This window comes from Prionailurus viverrinus, chromosome A2 (genome assembly GCF_022837055.1).
Source record: "Prionailurus viverrinus isolate Anna chromosome A2, UM_Priviv_1.0, whole genome shotgun sequence".
Lineage (NCBI taxonomy): Eukaryota > Metazoa > Chordata > Mammalia > Carnivora > Felidae > Prionailurus > Prionailurus viverrinus.
In genome coordinates this window covers 2,574,242-2,589,805 of record NC_062562.1, presented here as the reverse complement: position 1 = coordinate 2,589,805, position 15,564 = coordinate 2,574,242, and the positions used below count along the sequence as shown (strand labels likewise).

General features: G+C 59.6%; 1 protein-coding gene across 3 annotated transcripts in view; it reads right to left on the bottom strand.

Moving 5' to 3' along the window:
• Positions 1–1,696: 1,696 nt before the first annotated feature.
• Positions 1,697–15,564, bottom strand: part of UHRF1 (ubiquitin like with PHD and ring finger domains 1) — a 36,971-nt gene continuing 23,103 nt past the window's right edge. For all 3 annotated transcript variants that reach the window (XM_047841690.1, XM_047841683.1, XM_047841698.1), the window contains exons 8-17: positions 15,122–15,245; positions 14,869–14,976; positions 14,479–14,583; positions 13,574–13,680; positions 10,385–10,547; positions 10,169–10,306; positions 8,309–8,474; positions 8,079–8,233; positions 6,324–6,428; positions 1,697–3,221 (exon numbers count right to left, since the gene is read on the bottom strand). In XM_047841690.1, the coding sequence (XP_047697646.1) occupies positions 3,075–3,221; positions 6,324–6,428; positions 8,079–8,233; positions 8,309–8,474; positions 10,169–10,306; positions 10,385–10,547; positions 13,574–13,680; positions 14,479–14,583; positions 14,869–14,976; positions 15,122–15,245 (1,318 nt within the window). In that variant the 3' untranslated portion in view covers positions 1,697–3,074. The remainder of the gene's footprint in view (positions 3,222–6,323; positions 6,429–8,078; positions 8,234–8,308; positions 8,475–10,168; positions 10,307–10,384; positions 10,548–13,573; positions 13,681–14,478; positions 14,584–14,868; positions 14,977–15,121; positions 15,246–15,564) is intronic.

Sequence of the window (15,564 nt, the reverse complement as noted above, 5' to 3'; positions counted from 1 at the left end):
CTCTCTCTCTCTCTCTCTCTCTTTCGCTCTCTCAAAATAAATAAACTGAGAAAAAAAGTATTAGGAAAAATGAAGTCAACCAGGTGGGGGCAGTCAGTTAAGCGTCTGACTCTTCATCTCAGCTCAGGCCATGGTCTCATCATTCACGGGTTCGAGCCCGGGCCAGGCTTTGTGCTGACTGCGATGCAAGGCCTGCTTGGGATTCTCTCTCTCCTCTCTCGGCCCCTCCCCTCGCTTTCACATAAACTTTCTCTCAAAGTGAATAAAAAACTTAAAAAAAGATCACAACAAAGTCAACCGGGTGGATTTAAAAACGGGTGGTTAATCCATATAATGGAATATTATTCAGCCTTTAAAAGGAGTGAAACAGTGACACGGGTTCCCATGTGAAGACCCCCGAACGCACGACGCTCAGGGGGGGAACCAGACACGAGAGGCCACGCGGGGTGTGAGTTCACACGTGTGAAATGTCCCAAACAGGCTCATCCACGGACGGGAAGGGGGCTCGTGGGGGCCGGGAGAGGGGGATGGGATTCCTTTTTAGGGTGAGAATGTTCCGGAACTAAAGGTGATGGTCGCGGGACTCTGAACATACTAAAAACGAGTTAACTTTACACTCTAAACGGGTGAACTTGAGGGCAACGCGAAATGTATCTCGATAAAGCGGTTACATAACCATAAAAACCAAAGCAAACCAGGAAAGAAATACGCCTAATATTGTGATCGCTTCTGCCCGGCATTTCCACAGTTTCCTGGGTTTCGCTAATTTTTAACAAGAGACGTTGTTCGTAACTTTTAAAATGAGAGGAACGTCCAAAAAGCCAACAGTCTCGACAACGAACCCACCTCCGTGTGCTCTGCCCCTGGGGGCTGGGGGGCCGGCCTGGGGCACGTCTGGGGCACTTCCTCTGCGCGTTCACAGTTGACATTTGACACACCACGAAAATGACCCATGCAAGAAGTGTTACAACTCGAAGGACTTGAGTATTTCCACAGAGGAGCACAACCATCAGCAGACCTAGAACATCCCCCTCGCCCCGCGAGGCAGCCCGGCCCCTTTAGCTCTCTGCCCCGCCCCCACCCAGCATGCTTTCAAGGGCACACGTGATGCATCGAGAGGACCAAACGGGGCAGAACGCCTTCCTGGCTATCAAGTCAGAGCCGCCCGCGTCAAGGAAAGGTGTGGGGACCAAGTGGACGGAAACTCTTCCCTCTGCAGGATTCAGCTGCGCCCCTCCCTGCAGTTGATGGTTAACCCGTCACCATCCTTGACCTCCAACTTCTGCTGGAGACAAGAGAGCGTGTCAGGCCGTCAGTAGCCCCCTGGCCCGCAGAGACCTCTCTAGGATCATGTGACTTCAGGCCGAGCTCCTAATGGAGGGGGTGGCTGTCCGTTTCCTCACACGTAAACGGGAACAGTACCACTGACCTTGGGGAGCAGGAAGTGAGCCCTGGTTCCAAGCCGGAAGGCTGGATGTGGCCCCTTGGCCCGGGCTGGTGGGCCCCGTAAAAGTCCCAGCCCAATCACGGCACACCGCCTTGTCGTCAGTCCGTCCTCTCCTCTGGAGGGGACGGATGCCACCTGCCAGGCCTGTCTTCCTGGGGCTTTCGTGAACAGAACGCGAAATACGGGGAACCAAAGAGGTCCCTGCCTGGCAGACCACAAAACCATTCGCCGACAGAAGACACAACCCAATGCATCTGTAAAAGGCATTTATTCCAAGAATCTAAAATTTGGACAAAGAATATTGAACTGTTTAGAAAAAGCCTACACAGGATTTCGCTGTTTCTTCCTAATACATTAACAACCTAATAATAAGGAAAAAAGAAAGACTTTTTAAAACGACACCACTCCAGTTTGTCTGCAGTTATGGGATTTAAAATATTCCTGTTCTATTGAGGTAAAAGCTGCAAACTTTGGTAAAGTTAGAAAAATTAACAAATCATTCCAAAAAAATACAAAACCAAAAAACAAAACAAAACAAAACCAGAAACACAACCAAACCCTAAGTTATAGTTTTCTTGGTACATATACAATAACTACAAAAAAATTTCATTCAGAAAAAAAGTACTTAAAAAAAATTCCCTCTTAGAATTCTCGATCGGGGAGTTGAAAATTCAGTGGAAAGGATGGACATAAAAGAAATCTCCCCCAAACACTCACCCGCTATCGGGAAGAACAGGTTAACCACAGTTTTAGGATCTGGTTGGCATTTTCGACAATTCAGTGCTAAAAAGAGAGCCCCACGTTTCCAACAGAAGAAAAGACCCAAAGGCACTTGAACATGGCTTCGAACGTCCGCTTCCGTGGCGCGGCAGACGAGACAGCGGGCACTCGGCCGCCCGCCCAGCCCCGCGCGGAGGTCCGGGGGCGGCGGCTTCGGGGCGACTCCTGTCCGCTCACCCCGAGGGAGGAGGGCTCTGGGTGGGGCGGCTGCCACGTGAAAGCAAACTTGGGGGATGGCTTCGGGGCCGGAGGGGGCTCCTCGCTTCTTGTCACCCTCCCCGTGGGTGACGGTGGGGCCGGCCACCCCCGGGCCGCCAGCAGGCGCTGCCTTGCTGGCTTCTAGGCGGCAAGACGCGCGGTCAGGGAGATGCGCTCGCTTTCAACTTCAGAGGCCGAAGCCACGCACCTTGAAAAAGATTGTTCTGGGCGGCCGGGCGCCTTCTGGCTCGGCGGCGGCGGGAACTTCTGGGAACTTGGCGCCGGGAACACGAGCAGCCTTCGCGCCAAGGCGTTTTGAATTCCATCTTCAGAAAAAATTGTTTGTGTTTGTTGTTCTGCTGATAAACTGCAGGCTTTGTATTTTTCTAAAACCAAAACACAACACTGACAAGTCCAACTTTCTTTCCTTCTTTCTTCGAGCCGTAATACAAACTCCGGGAAATGTGTAGGTTAAAACAAAACAAAACAAAACAAAACCAGGAAGACGAGGCTTTTTAGGGAGTGGAGGAAAAGCTACCTGTTTAAGTTAAGCCCACTAAAAACAAAAGAGGGGGCCAAGACCCCTGTGACACTTTTTTTTTTTTTTTTTTCCAAAAAAAAACCACTACCGGCGAGAAGCGTTTGAGGATCACCGCCCGCTGCCGTAGCCGGGGAAGAGCTGGTTGAGGACGGCCTGTAGCGGCTGGTTCACCTGCATGGCATAGCTCCGGCCCAGGTCGTAGCGGCAGGCCGGGCAGCTGAACACCTGCGCCCGGAAGGATCTGTCCAGGCAATCCTGCAAGACAGAGGGGGGTGAGCGGCCCCGTCCGAGCCAGCCGCCTGCGTCCCCAGGACAGAGCCAGCGACAATTACCGACGTCTCACAGGGTCCGGAGGCCCCTCCTGACCGTCGGTCTTGTTTTCTACCTCTAGCCTGGCCTCCCCGGGGCTCCTCACGGACTCCAAGCTCATCCCGGCCTGCAGGCCTCGGTACTGAGGTCGCGCTGCCCCTCAGCTCTGTCCTCTGGCTCTCCTGGCACTCACGCCTCGGCTCGGGCCGCCTCCTCAGAGGGCCCTTCCTTGATGACCCTCGAATGTCAGAAGCGGCCCTCACCCTACCTGTCTTTTTTTTTTTTTTTTTTTAAGAGAGCACAAGCTGGCGGGGGCAGGGGGCGGGCAGAGAGGGGGAGACAGGATCCGAAGTGGGCTCTGCACGGTCAGCACTGAGCCCGATGCTGGGCTCAAACTCACAAACGTGAGATCAGGACCTGAGCTGAAGCCAGACCCTCCCCTGCCCCGTCTTAAAATGGCACCTTCCACCTTCCGGGAATCATCTTCCACGAATGTCCTCGTGGGACACGGACCAGACAGTCCCCACCAGCACCAAGCACAGGACCCCCACGTGTAGTACGTGCTCCATAAACATGTGCTGGTGGGGAGACAGGGAGGAAGGGAAGGAAGGATCTCTGGCCCTGAGCCAGATTTCCGTCTGGGTTCCAACTCGATTCTCAACCGAGCGACCGCTGGAGAAGAAAGCCGGGTGGGGAGAGCGGAGCAGCGGACCAGCCCGGGAGAGCCAGCCGCCCGCTCTCACAAGCGGAGCCGCCAGGCACCCGGCCAGGACCCTGCACACAGGGATGCGAGCACTGGTGGGCGTGCACCCCTGACGGATGGCGTCGGGCACCTGGGGGAAAGGACAAACTCGACACAGGAGAAAGCCTGCTGGTGCCACGGCACATCCGACCGCCGTGCGCAGCCCGTGGCTTCCCGTCTTAGTCGCAAAACTCCCGCATCCTTGCCAGTAAGGTCTACGGCCCTGATTCCGGGGACGAAAAACACGACTAAGATTCGGGTCCACGCTCAAAATTCCGGCTGTGGACTGCTGCATCGTTCACGACGGCCACAAGATGGAAACACCCCAAGCGTCCATCCGCATGCTGGGATATCATCCAGCCTCAGGGAGGAAGGACGTCCTGCCGCCTGCCGCCGCGTGGACGGACCCGGAGGACGCCGTGTGCAGTGACAGGAGCCGGACACAGAAGGACACGTCCCGCGTGACCCCACGCACAGGGGGGTCCCCAGAGGAGTCCCGTCCACAGGGACAGAGAGCGGACGGTGGGAGCCAGGGGAGGGGCAGGGGGCGGGGAGTCCGTGTTTCATGGGGAAAGAGTCTCAGTCTGGGGAGGTGGAAAATTCTGGAGATGGAGGGTGGGGGTGGCTGCATGACAGCGTGGGTGTGCCTGATGTCAGAGAGCTGTGCGCTTGGAGATGGTGAATAAGGCAAGTTTTACATGGTGGGCATTTTATGACAATAAGATAATTTTTCAATCAGGTAAAACCAAAGTCAGGGGCACCTGGGTGGCTCAGTCGGTGGACTGACTTTGTGGCTCAGGTCATGATCTCACGGTTTGTAAGTTCAGGCCCCGCCATCGAGCCCACGTTGGATCCGGGGTCTCCCCCCTCTCTGCCCCTCCCCTACTTGCTCACACGCACTCTCTCTCTCTCTAACGTCAAAGAAAACAAAATAAACCAAAATCAGATGCTAAGACGTGGGGGCCAAGGCCGCCTTCCTGTAGCACCCCTCCCCCCGCCCCCAAGGCTGAGTTCTTGCCAGGGATCAGCAGCGGGGACAGACCCACGTGCCAGCAGCCCGTCCGTCCACGGCACCCGCACCGGCTCCACGGCGAGACTCGCTGTCAGACCCCCCCACCGTCCGCTCCTTCTCTGTGGCCTGACCTGGAGCCCACCGCAGCACCTGTCACCTGGAGTCTGAAGGTGTCACTCCATTCCTCTGCACCGAGTCAACTGAGGCTCAGAGGGGCCGGGTGGCTCTCCAAGGCCACACAGCTGGGAGGGGCAGAGCCTTGTTTGGGGCACACGGGGCATCTCTCCCCGGCCACACGGCTGAAGGCACCGATCGGGCCACAAGGCAGGGCAGCGGGGCCCAAGGATGGAAAAGTGAAGGGCCTGACCCGCCACACTGCTTGGCGGTCTGAGCCCCTCCCCTGGCGTGACAGCTAACACTGAGGCCTGCACGGAGATGGCCCGAAGGCGAGAAAGGAGGCTGGCAACTCAGCCAGCCAGGGCAGGGCGCTCGGGAGGCAGGGACAGCCTGTTCTCAAACTGCCTGCCCGGGCCGCACAGAAGTCCCTACCAACCGACTCTGACCAGAAGACGCGGCAGAACAACCACGCTCACCGGTGCACCCTGCCGAGCGACTCTGCCTCCGGGGGACGCTGGGTGGTGTCGGGGACAGCTGCGGCTGTCAGGACTGGGGATGCCTCGGGGAACCGAGTGGGCGGGGCCAGGGATGCCGGTAGCCCCCCCCCCCCAGTGCCCGGGACGCCCCCGCCCACCCTGTCTCGGCCTCTCCCAGGCTCCCCTCCCGCCCACCCTCCTAAGACGGACTACCCTCCGGGCCCACCTTCCACCCCTCGTCCCCTCGAGGCCCCCGCTGCCTGCCCGTCCAGGCTCCTGCCCCTGCCGCTCTGCCTACCTGGGATGCTGCCTCCACTAGGAAGCCCTCCCTCCTGCCCGCCCTTCCCGCCCCGGACCCACAGCCATGGTGGGGGTTGGGGGAGAATGCTCCAGGGGAGGGGGGACCAGAGAACACTCCCAAGGCAGGCAGGCGAGGGCCTGCTGGAGAGACAGGCACAGGGCCCCTATGGCTTCAGGTCACAGGGAGGTGGGTAGCGGCGGCCTAGGTCCCCGGTTTTACTCTGCGGCACGCCGGAGGCACGGGAGGATGAGGTGCAGGGCAGGGGGGTGACGGGAGCCTGGGCGCCTGGAGCACGTGGCAGCAAAGCCCCCGTGCCGGGGGTGGCGGCAGGCGCGGGGCAGTGGGAGGTCACGCCGTCCCTTCGGCAGCTTCCGGCCGGGCCCGCGGCCGCCCCTCTCACCTTGCACACGTTGTGCTGGCACACGGTCGTGATGGGGCGAAACACCAGCTCTTGGCAGCAAATGCACTGGAACGTCTCCTCCACTTTACTCAGGAACTTCTGGAACTGGAGGAAGGAGTGCGTGTGAGCCGAGCCCACCTCTGAGCGGCACGCCCACCCAGGGCGGAGGCACCTGTTGCCCGCCCCCGGTTAACACAAGAGAACAGCGGCCCCGAGAGGCCCCGAGTCCGGAGTGGGCTCGTCAGCGGCTGCTTGGGCGTCGGGGTCCACCGCTGGGGGCCACAGAAGAAGGCCTGTCAACGTGGCGCTCAGAGGCTGGGGGAGGGGGACCAAAGATGGGACAGGCGGGGCCGGGACGCCGCAGCAGAGCTGGGAGGGAGGCGGGCAGCCGGGGAGGGGCTGCCCCGGGACACTGCAAAGAGAAAGGCGACCGGGAGGACGACACACGGCCGGCTGGGTCACGGCCCCCAAGACGCCACATCTGAATCCCAGGACTTGTGGTGTCGCCTCGTGAAGCTAATGGGACTTCGCAGACGGGGTTAAGGACGCTGAGACGGGACACTGCCCTGAGTTATCCAGGTGGCCCCACGTCATCACCAGGGTCCCTGTGAGAGGGAGGCGGAGCCCGGAGCGACGTGCGGGGCCCAAAGATGCGACACTTGCAGACGCCGGGGAAGCACGGGAAACGGGTCGGGCCCTGGAGCTTCTGGAAGGAGCCGGCCCTGCCCACACCTGGCTTTGGCCCCTAGGCACTCATCCGGGCTTCTGCCCTCCAGAACTGCGAGAGAACGAGGGTTTGTGTTGCCGTGAGCTCCCAAGTCCGTGGTCATTCGTCACGGCTGCCGCAGGAGTCCTGAGCAGGAGCACTGCGGGGGAAGGTCCTCGCGGCCAAGGGACCGTGAGGGCGAAGGCCCCGAGACAGGATGACCGGGACCAAGAGCCGGGGCGGCTCAGTCGGTGAAACACCTGGCTCCCGCTCACAATCTCACGGTTCGTGAGCTCAACCCCCACATCGAGCTCTGCACTGACAGCGTGCAGCCTGTGTGGGACTCTCTCTTTCACGGTCTCCCTGTCCTTCGTCTGCTCGCTCGCTCTCTCCCCAAACAAAGAAACTCAAAAAAGCAAAACAAACGAAAAGAGGACATCAGAGGCGACAGGCAGGCCCTGAGCGTACATAATGGACTCCGGAGAGCGAGGCACGGGCCGCGGTCAGGGGCCACCGGGCTGCTCACTTTCAGTGACCCGTCCATGTCATTTGCTACACTCGGAGCAGGAGGACCGAAAAAAGACAGGCCTGGTTTGGCGGTTCCTTAGAAAGCCGAGCACAGACTGACCGGACGATCCGGCGCCTGGGACTACGCCCGAGAGGGGAAAGCTGGGGGCGTATTTGCTTTGCACTGCTGTGTGCGGGGACAGAAGCCAGACACAGAAAGAACGTCCCGCGTGACCCCACGTACAGGGGGTCCCTAGAGGAATCCCGTCCACAGAGACAGAGAGTAGGTGGTGGGAGCCGGGGCGGGGGAGTCAGCACTTCATGGGAACAGAGGCTCAGTCTGGGGAGATGGAAAGTTCTGGAGACGGGTGGCGGGGGCGGCTGCACGACAGCGTGCGTGTGCCTGAGGCCGCTGAGCCGTGCGCTGAACGCGGTGACGATGCTGAACTATCTCTACCCGTCGCGTAAACAAGGGCGAGGGGAGAGGCCGCCCAGGCCGGGCGAGCGGGAGGGCGGTGGGGGTGGGGGCGGGGGGCGCTCACCGGCCCGTCTTTGAGCGACTTCAGGATCTCGCTCCACAGCTTAGTGTTGTTCTCGTCCTCCTTGATGAGGCTGCTCTGCTGGGCCGTGAGGCTATAGGGCTCCACCTTGCTTTTCTTAGGTGTCCCTCGCGGGGACCCAGTGCCAGTCTTGCCCCCTGCCGGGACAGAGCGGAGTGGGCGAGGGCGGGCGGCTGAGCGCGCACGTGGGCGCCGCCCGCAGAGACACCTACCTCCGGACTTGCACTTCCGCTTGCCCTTGCTCTTCTTGGGGGAGGTGAAGCCCCCCTCCCCCTCCTCGTCCTCGTCCTCGTCCTCGTCCTCCTCCTTGGCCTCCCTCTTGCTGTTCTCCTTCTCCTTCTCCCTCCTGGCCCGGGCCTCCAGGTAGCCTTCCGGGTACTGCAAAGGGTCAAGTCGGGCGGTGAGAAGCACAGGGTCCGGGGACCGGGCGCCGCCTCGGCCGGCGCCCTTTCTGCCACCTCACCCCATCGACGTTCCGTCCCCGGTCCCCGCTCTGGCCTCCAAGCCTCGGACTCCCTCTCCCGGCTCAGCCTCCAGGGAGCCTCGGGCAAACGCACCCCCAACTGTGCAACTTCTCAGGAGTAAGAGGGCTGAGGGAGCAGCGTGGCCCTGACGGGGTGGAGGGGGAGCGTTCGGACGAGGGGACGCCTGGAAAACGCTGCGCAGCAGCTCCAGCAAGTGAGCGTCTAATTATCACCCTCGCTATTTACTCTTGTTAAATGTTTATTTCTTTTTGAGAGAGAGAGAGAGAGAGAGAGAGAGCGCGCGCGCGCGTGCAAGCAAGTGGGAGAGGGACAAAGAGAGAGAGCACACACGAGCAAGCGGGGGAGGGGCAGAGCAAGGGAGGATTCAAAGCAGGCTCCGCACTGAGGACGCGGGGCTCGAACCCAAGAACCGTGGGATAATGACCCGAACAGAAGTTGGACGCTCGGCCAGCTGAGCCACCCAGGCACCCCTATTTCGTTCAGAGGTGGGCAAACTCCTCCCCTCCCCAGGCGCCAGGCAGGATTTCTGCCTTCGGAGCCCCGCTGAGGCCCCGGAACGAAAGGGGGCGCCCCGGGAGAACTTCACTTACAAAGAAGTGGCCTCAAGGCCCTTGCTCGCCAACCCAATTTAGAGGAGTCTGGGGCTCCTCTGGGGTCTGACAGGCATTACTGAGTTAGAACCCCATCTCCGAGGCACCTCCAGTCCTGTGGGACTTTCTGGGGTTTCGTCAAGAGATTGACAAGCTTCTTTAGGAACACAATCGTTAACTCGTGAATATTCCGGGAGCTGGTGTTCCCGTCGTCCCCTGGTTGTTTCCCTCTCCCGTTCCTTAGCCTCTGAAATTCTCCGAGGTACAAATGTCATGTTCAGAAGACGACTCTTTGGTGACCCTCGGCGGGGGGGGGGGTGGTATCTGATTCTCAGTGGCAATTAAGATTCCTTAAATAGTCCCACACCGACTTATCAGCTGTAGAGACTCGCCGTAATGAACAGAAAAGCCATAATTATGGTGCAGCAAAGGCGCGCCCCGCACCGGGTGAGCCCTGGGAGATGGGATCGGGAGGTGGGCGCCCCGGCTGCTGGGCGGAGGCGAGCGAGTGCTCGGAGGGCGTACCCCTCCCCACGTCACACCGGTTTTGTGGGTTTGCCTGGAGGCGCCGTGGAGCCTGGCGAAAAGGAGGAAACCGGATTCCGCGCAGATTTCACACAAACCCCTCCCGGAACACAGCTCTCACAAGGAAGTGTGGTGCTCCACCCCCGAACCACGAACACAAACACCACCCGCCCACCCCCAAAATCCGCGGGCTGAACGATCCAAAGGGTACAGCCCGCGAGGTGCAACCAGGCGCCCAGAAATCACTTAAGACCACAGGAACCTGGGGGAGCTTCCGGCCGGGAAGGCAGGCCCCCACTGGCCGGGCCCTCGCCGCCCAAACCTCCCTGAGGCAGGCTCTGCCCCGATGCCCAGCGACCGGCCGGGAAGGCGAGGCGCGTCGCGGGGCAGCTCCTGGCTCCGCGGGCGTTAGGCCCGAGGAGCCCAGAGCGGGGCTCCCAGGCGAGAGACGGCGGGCCCGGCCTGGACGCACCTGCATGGTCAGCCCCAGCTTCTTGATCCGGTCCTTCCCCTCCTTCGTCCAGGGACCGGGCTCCGCATCGTCCCGCCGCAGCAGGTAGCGCCACACCAGGAAGCCGGACTTGCCTTTCTCCGGCCAGTACCTCACGACCTGCGGGAAGCGGCCGGCGTCGGCGACGTGGGGGGTCTGGGGCCGCACGGGCCGGCGGGGGCGGGCAGGGCCACTCACCTTGTAGATGCCGTCGTACCGGTTGCCCTCGGCGGGGGCGTACTTGCTGTGCTTGCGACCCTTGACGTTCCGCACGACCCGCACCGGCTTCCCCGACCGCCAGTCCTTGGCCTCGGCCCCTTTGCGGTCGTTGATGGGGGCGCTGCAGTTCAGGGCCAGCGCCCTGTGGGGAGAGCGAGGCCCCGTGAGGGAGAGGCCGGCCGGCGCCCCCCCCCCCACCCCGGAAGAGAGGCTCACGCTTTCGCCGCTAGGGCGCGGGCCTGACCTTCTCTGGAAAGAGGGTGTGGCAGACGGGGGTCAGGTTCAAAAGAGATCAGAGCGGGCTAGTGTGGCCCTGACTGTCCTTATGGGAAAAGGGTACGGGGTGGGGGGTGGGGGTGTCTGGGGGGCTCAGTCGGTTGAGCATCTGACTCTTGGTCTCGGCTCAGATCATGAACGATCTCGTGGTTCGCGAGGTCGAGCCCCGGGTCCGGCTCTGGGCTGAGCGTGCAGAGCCCCACTTGGGATTCGGTCTCTCTCTGTCTCTCCGCCCCTCCCCCGCTTGCTGTGTCTCTCAAAATAAGTTTTAAAAGCTTTAAAAACATTAGTTGAAAAAAAAAAAAAGGAAAAAGGAAAGGAGGCACAGCACCCGGGGGAGAAGCCCACGTGAAGGAGGCAAAGGCTGGAGGGACGCACCCACGAGCCACGGGACGCCAGAGACCGCCGGCAGCTGCCAGCAGCTGGAAGAGGCCGGGGTTGGGGGGGGGGGGATGCTCCCCTACAGGCTTCACAGGAAGCACGGCCCCGCCGACCCCGGGATTTCAGGGTCTGGGCTCCAGAATTACGCAAGAATGAATTCCTGTTGTTTTATGAACCGCCCGCTTGTGGCGTTTTATGACAAGAGGAGCCACAGGACACGAACACACCACGAGGAGGTGTGCGAAGCCACGCGGGGCTGGGAGGCCCGTCCCACCGAGGGGCACAGGCCCCGGGACAGGCAGACCGGGGGTCAGGCTCAGCACGGACGACTGGCAGCGTCTTCGTGGCTCAGAAGGAGAGACGAGACATGGACACACGCTTCCTGAGGATGACTACAGACACGTGGGTCCAGCTCTCGTCCCGAAAGTGAGCTCAGGGCAGTCCCCACATCGTCCAGGCTTTCCTGAACACGGGCCCCCAACAGCCACTGAACCTAAGATACTCCACTAGACAAATAACTGTGTAACAAAGCATGCCACCACCCCCCACCCACCCCCCACCCACCACCCCCGGTATTTAGTTACTTCTTCTGCGATTTTGTTTATTTACCTAAGTTTATTTATCTGAGAGAGAGGGGGAGAGGGGGAGAAAGCGCATACGCACGAGCAGGGGAGGGACAGAGAGGATCCCCAGCAGGCTCCGCATCACCAGCTCAGAGCCCGACTCGGAGCTCGAACCCACCAACCTCGAGATCGTGACCTGAGCTGAAGTTGGATGCTTCATCGAATGAGCCACCCAGGCCCCCTGAATTCTGCGATTTTAGACAACGGTATGATAAATATCACTACGTATAGAGGTGCGGGGGGGGGAGGGGAGGGGCTCAGTCGGCTAGGTATCTTGACTCTTGATTTCGGCTTAGGTCATGATCTTGCGGTTCGTGAATTCAAGCCCCACATCGGGCTCTGCACTGACATCACGGAGCCTGCTTGGAGTTCTGTCTCCCCCTCTCCACCCCATCCCCACTCATGCACGCATGCACGCTCTCTCTCCCCAAAAAATAAAACTTTAAAAACAAAATTTTAAAAATATACACGGGTCACTACACATAAGATTTTCATGCTCTCGTGTCTCACAGACACACTTCCAAAGTAGAATTATGGGGTCACGGATAAGAACGTTTTCAAGGCTCTCTATACATACAGATAACTTTCCGAGAAGGTGGCACCCACCTGTGTTTCTTTTTTCTTTTATTTTTGAGAGAGCGCAAGTGAGCGAGGGGCAGAGAGAGAGACAGAGAGAGAGGGAGGGAAGGAGAATCCCAAAGCAGGGCTTAAGTTCACCCAATATGGGGCTCGAACTCACGAACCCTGAGACCATGACCTGAGCCAAAGTCAGATGCTTAACCAACAGAGCCACCCCAGGCGCCCCCGCATCTGTATTTCTACCAACGGTGGAACACTAGTCTCGGTCTTGACATTTCTCAACATTTTAGAGGTTTTGGCCAATTTTACAGGGGAAAAAAATAGGAGTTTACCATCGCTTCAATCTGTATTCTCTGATTACCAACACGGAGTAAGTTTTCGCGGTCATTAAGGATGTGCGTTTCCTTTGTGAACGATCTGTGTGTCTTTTGCTATTCCCTATTAGTTGTTCTTATTGATCTGCAACAGCTCTTTATATACGAGAACACAGCCATCACGTACCATGTCCGTAGCAGACTTGTCCCCCAAATAGTCATCTGCCTTTTCGTTCTAGGTATGGGTTTTATTGATGCAATGTGTAACACTTAGCTCATCGCATCTCTTGTCACTTTCTCGGTTTCATGACGCTTTTTTGTGCTTATAAAATCCGTTGCCAATCTGCAGTGAGGGGTCGGCAATCACTGGCCCGCCACTTGGTTTTGCAAATAAAGTTTTGCTGAAACACAACTGTGCTTGTTCATTTACATGGGCTCTGAGGCTGCTTTTGTGCCACGATGGCAGCACTGAATGGTTACAACAGAGACCATGCGGCCCACAAAGCCAAAAATATCCATAATCTGGCCTCTTAGGGAAAAAGTCTGCTTTAACACATCTGAAGGACTTTAGCAAAGGAACGTAAAAAAAAATGGATGTTCGTCATCCCTACGTTCTACCGCTATTTCTTTTTTTTAAATGGCAGACTTTTTTTAATGTTTGTTTACTTTTGAGAGAGAGAGAGAGAGCGCGCACATGTGAGCAGGGGAGGGGCAGAGAGAGAGGGAGACAGGACCCGAAGCAGGCTCTGTGCTGACAGCACAGAGCCCGGCTGAGGTGGGGCTAGAACTCATGAACCGCGAGATCATGACCTGAGTTGAGGTTGGACGCTTAACCCACTGAGCCACCCAGGCGCCCCTCCACCGCACTCTTAATGGGACCCTAACTTCCTGGACAGGACACCCCAAAACAGAACCAACCCCACCCCTGTGCAGCTGCCACAGGACGAGGCAGAGGCACGGCTGGAGAAGAAATAAGAAAACCCGCTTCGGCAAACCTGTTGGTGTTGGTGAGCTTCTGATCACAAGACTGCTCCGCGGTCCGCTTGTTGCCAGAAAGATCTCGACCACCGCTGCCCGTGTACGTGAAAGAATTCCCGTGGTCCTGAAACAGAGAAGGACAGGCTGAGCCCTCCACACACAGGAGCACAGACTCCACCGAAAACAAACCCACACACGCCCGTCAGGATGTCAACGGAGACACAGAACGTGACAAGTGCGGACAAGGACGTGGACAAATCGGGACGCCGTGAGGGACGAGTAAGAACGCAAACTGGCACAGCCACGATGGAGAATGGTACGAAGGTTCCTTGAAAAGTTAAAAACAAAACTGCCATACGAGGCGGCAGGTCCCACTTCTGGGTCTACACCCCAAAGAATTGAAAACGGGGCCTTGAGAAGGTGTTTGCACACTCACGCTCAGGGAAGCATGCTCCACGATAGCTAAACGTGCAAACAACCCCGGCGTCCGTTGGTGGATGAAGGATTAACAGTGTGTCCATCCACACGCCGGAATATGACCCAGCCTCAGGAAGGAAGGACGTCCTGCCGCCTGCCACCGCGTGGACGGACCCGGAGGACACCGTGCGCAGTGACAGGAGCCAGACAGAGAAGGACACGTCCCGCGTGACCCCACGCACAGGGGGTCCCCAGAGGAGTCCCATCCACAGAGTCAGAGAGTGGGTGGTGGCAGCCAGGGGTGGGGAGTCCGTGCTTCATGGGGACAGAGTCCCAGATTGGGACACGGAAGGATCTGGAGACAGATGGCAGGGGCGGCTGTAGAAAAGCGTGCGTGTGCCTGATGCCGCTGAGCTGTGCGCTTAGAGATGGTGACGATGATGAATTTTATGTGCATTTCCCACAGTTTTGTTTTATAACTCCAGACCGTCTCCCCCCCACTCACCACGTCGTCCTCGTATCCGCCGGCCAGGACCAGGGAGTAAGCCCCATCGTTGCTCCGGCCGTGGATGCCCGCCACGTGAGGTCGATGGACCCCCGACTCGCTGACCTACAACGATCACCGAGAAATAAGTAGAGCCCTCGGGACTGGCTGCGACAGAGACAGTCAACCCCACGGCCCTGGCTCCCTCCCACTTTCAAAGCCAGCGGCGAGACTCTTCTGCCAAAGGCGTCATCACCCCTGTTAGGAGAGCCCCTCCCCCAGACACCCCGAGTCTGAGCCACACCCTGGAAGGAACAGGCCTGAAGCCCAGCCCTGCCGCCTTCCCTCGGGGTGGCCCTCGCCCAGGGGCGGGGGCCTCTGAGGCCCCAGAGCCCAGGAAGTCGGGGGTACCTGGACTCTGAACCTCCACATGGTGCCCACGGGGATCCCCGGGATGGGTCCGTAGTGGTTGGACGGGACGATGGTGCACTCCTTGGTACGGCCCACGCACGCCATGCCCTGTCCGTCCGGAAACAGAGGCAAGAGCAGTTTGAGCGCTGGCGGGCCAGGAAGGGCGGCAGGGGGCGGGGCGCGGGGGCGGGGCTCAGTGGCGTGGGGGCGGGGCCGGGCGCGGGGGCGGGGCGCGGGGGCGGGGCCGCCTCACCTTGCCCCAGTCCCGCTGGGAGGAGGACGTGGCCGATGCCATCTTCGCCTTCTTCTTGCTCTCTTTCAGCTTCTCCCCGGCCAGCACCACCTCGCTGGCGTCGTTCCGACACTCGGGGCAATACCTGCGACGGCAGGGGCGTCACCTCCGGCCCGCGCCCGGCCCCTCCCTCGGGCCCCACACCGCAGACACGCCGGCTCCCCGACTCCCTGCCGTCCTGCGCTGGGGGAGGGGGGGCGTTTCCATTTCGATGGACGCCGGCCCGTTTCAAGAGAAGCCCAGCTCACGCGCGGCGAGCGACCCCACCGGGCAGGGCAGGGCAGGGCGGGAACGTTCCCCTCGCCCCGGGACGTTCTACTGGACGGCAGACGCTCGTCCCTCCCCCACGGGAATTCCCGGGGCCTCCCGACGAGGTCGGCAAATCCGGCTGGGATACGGGACAC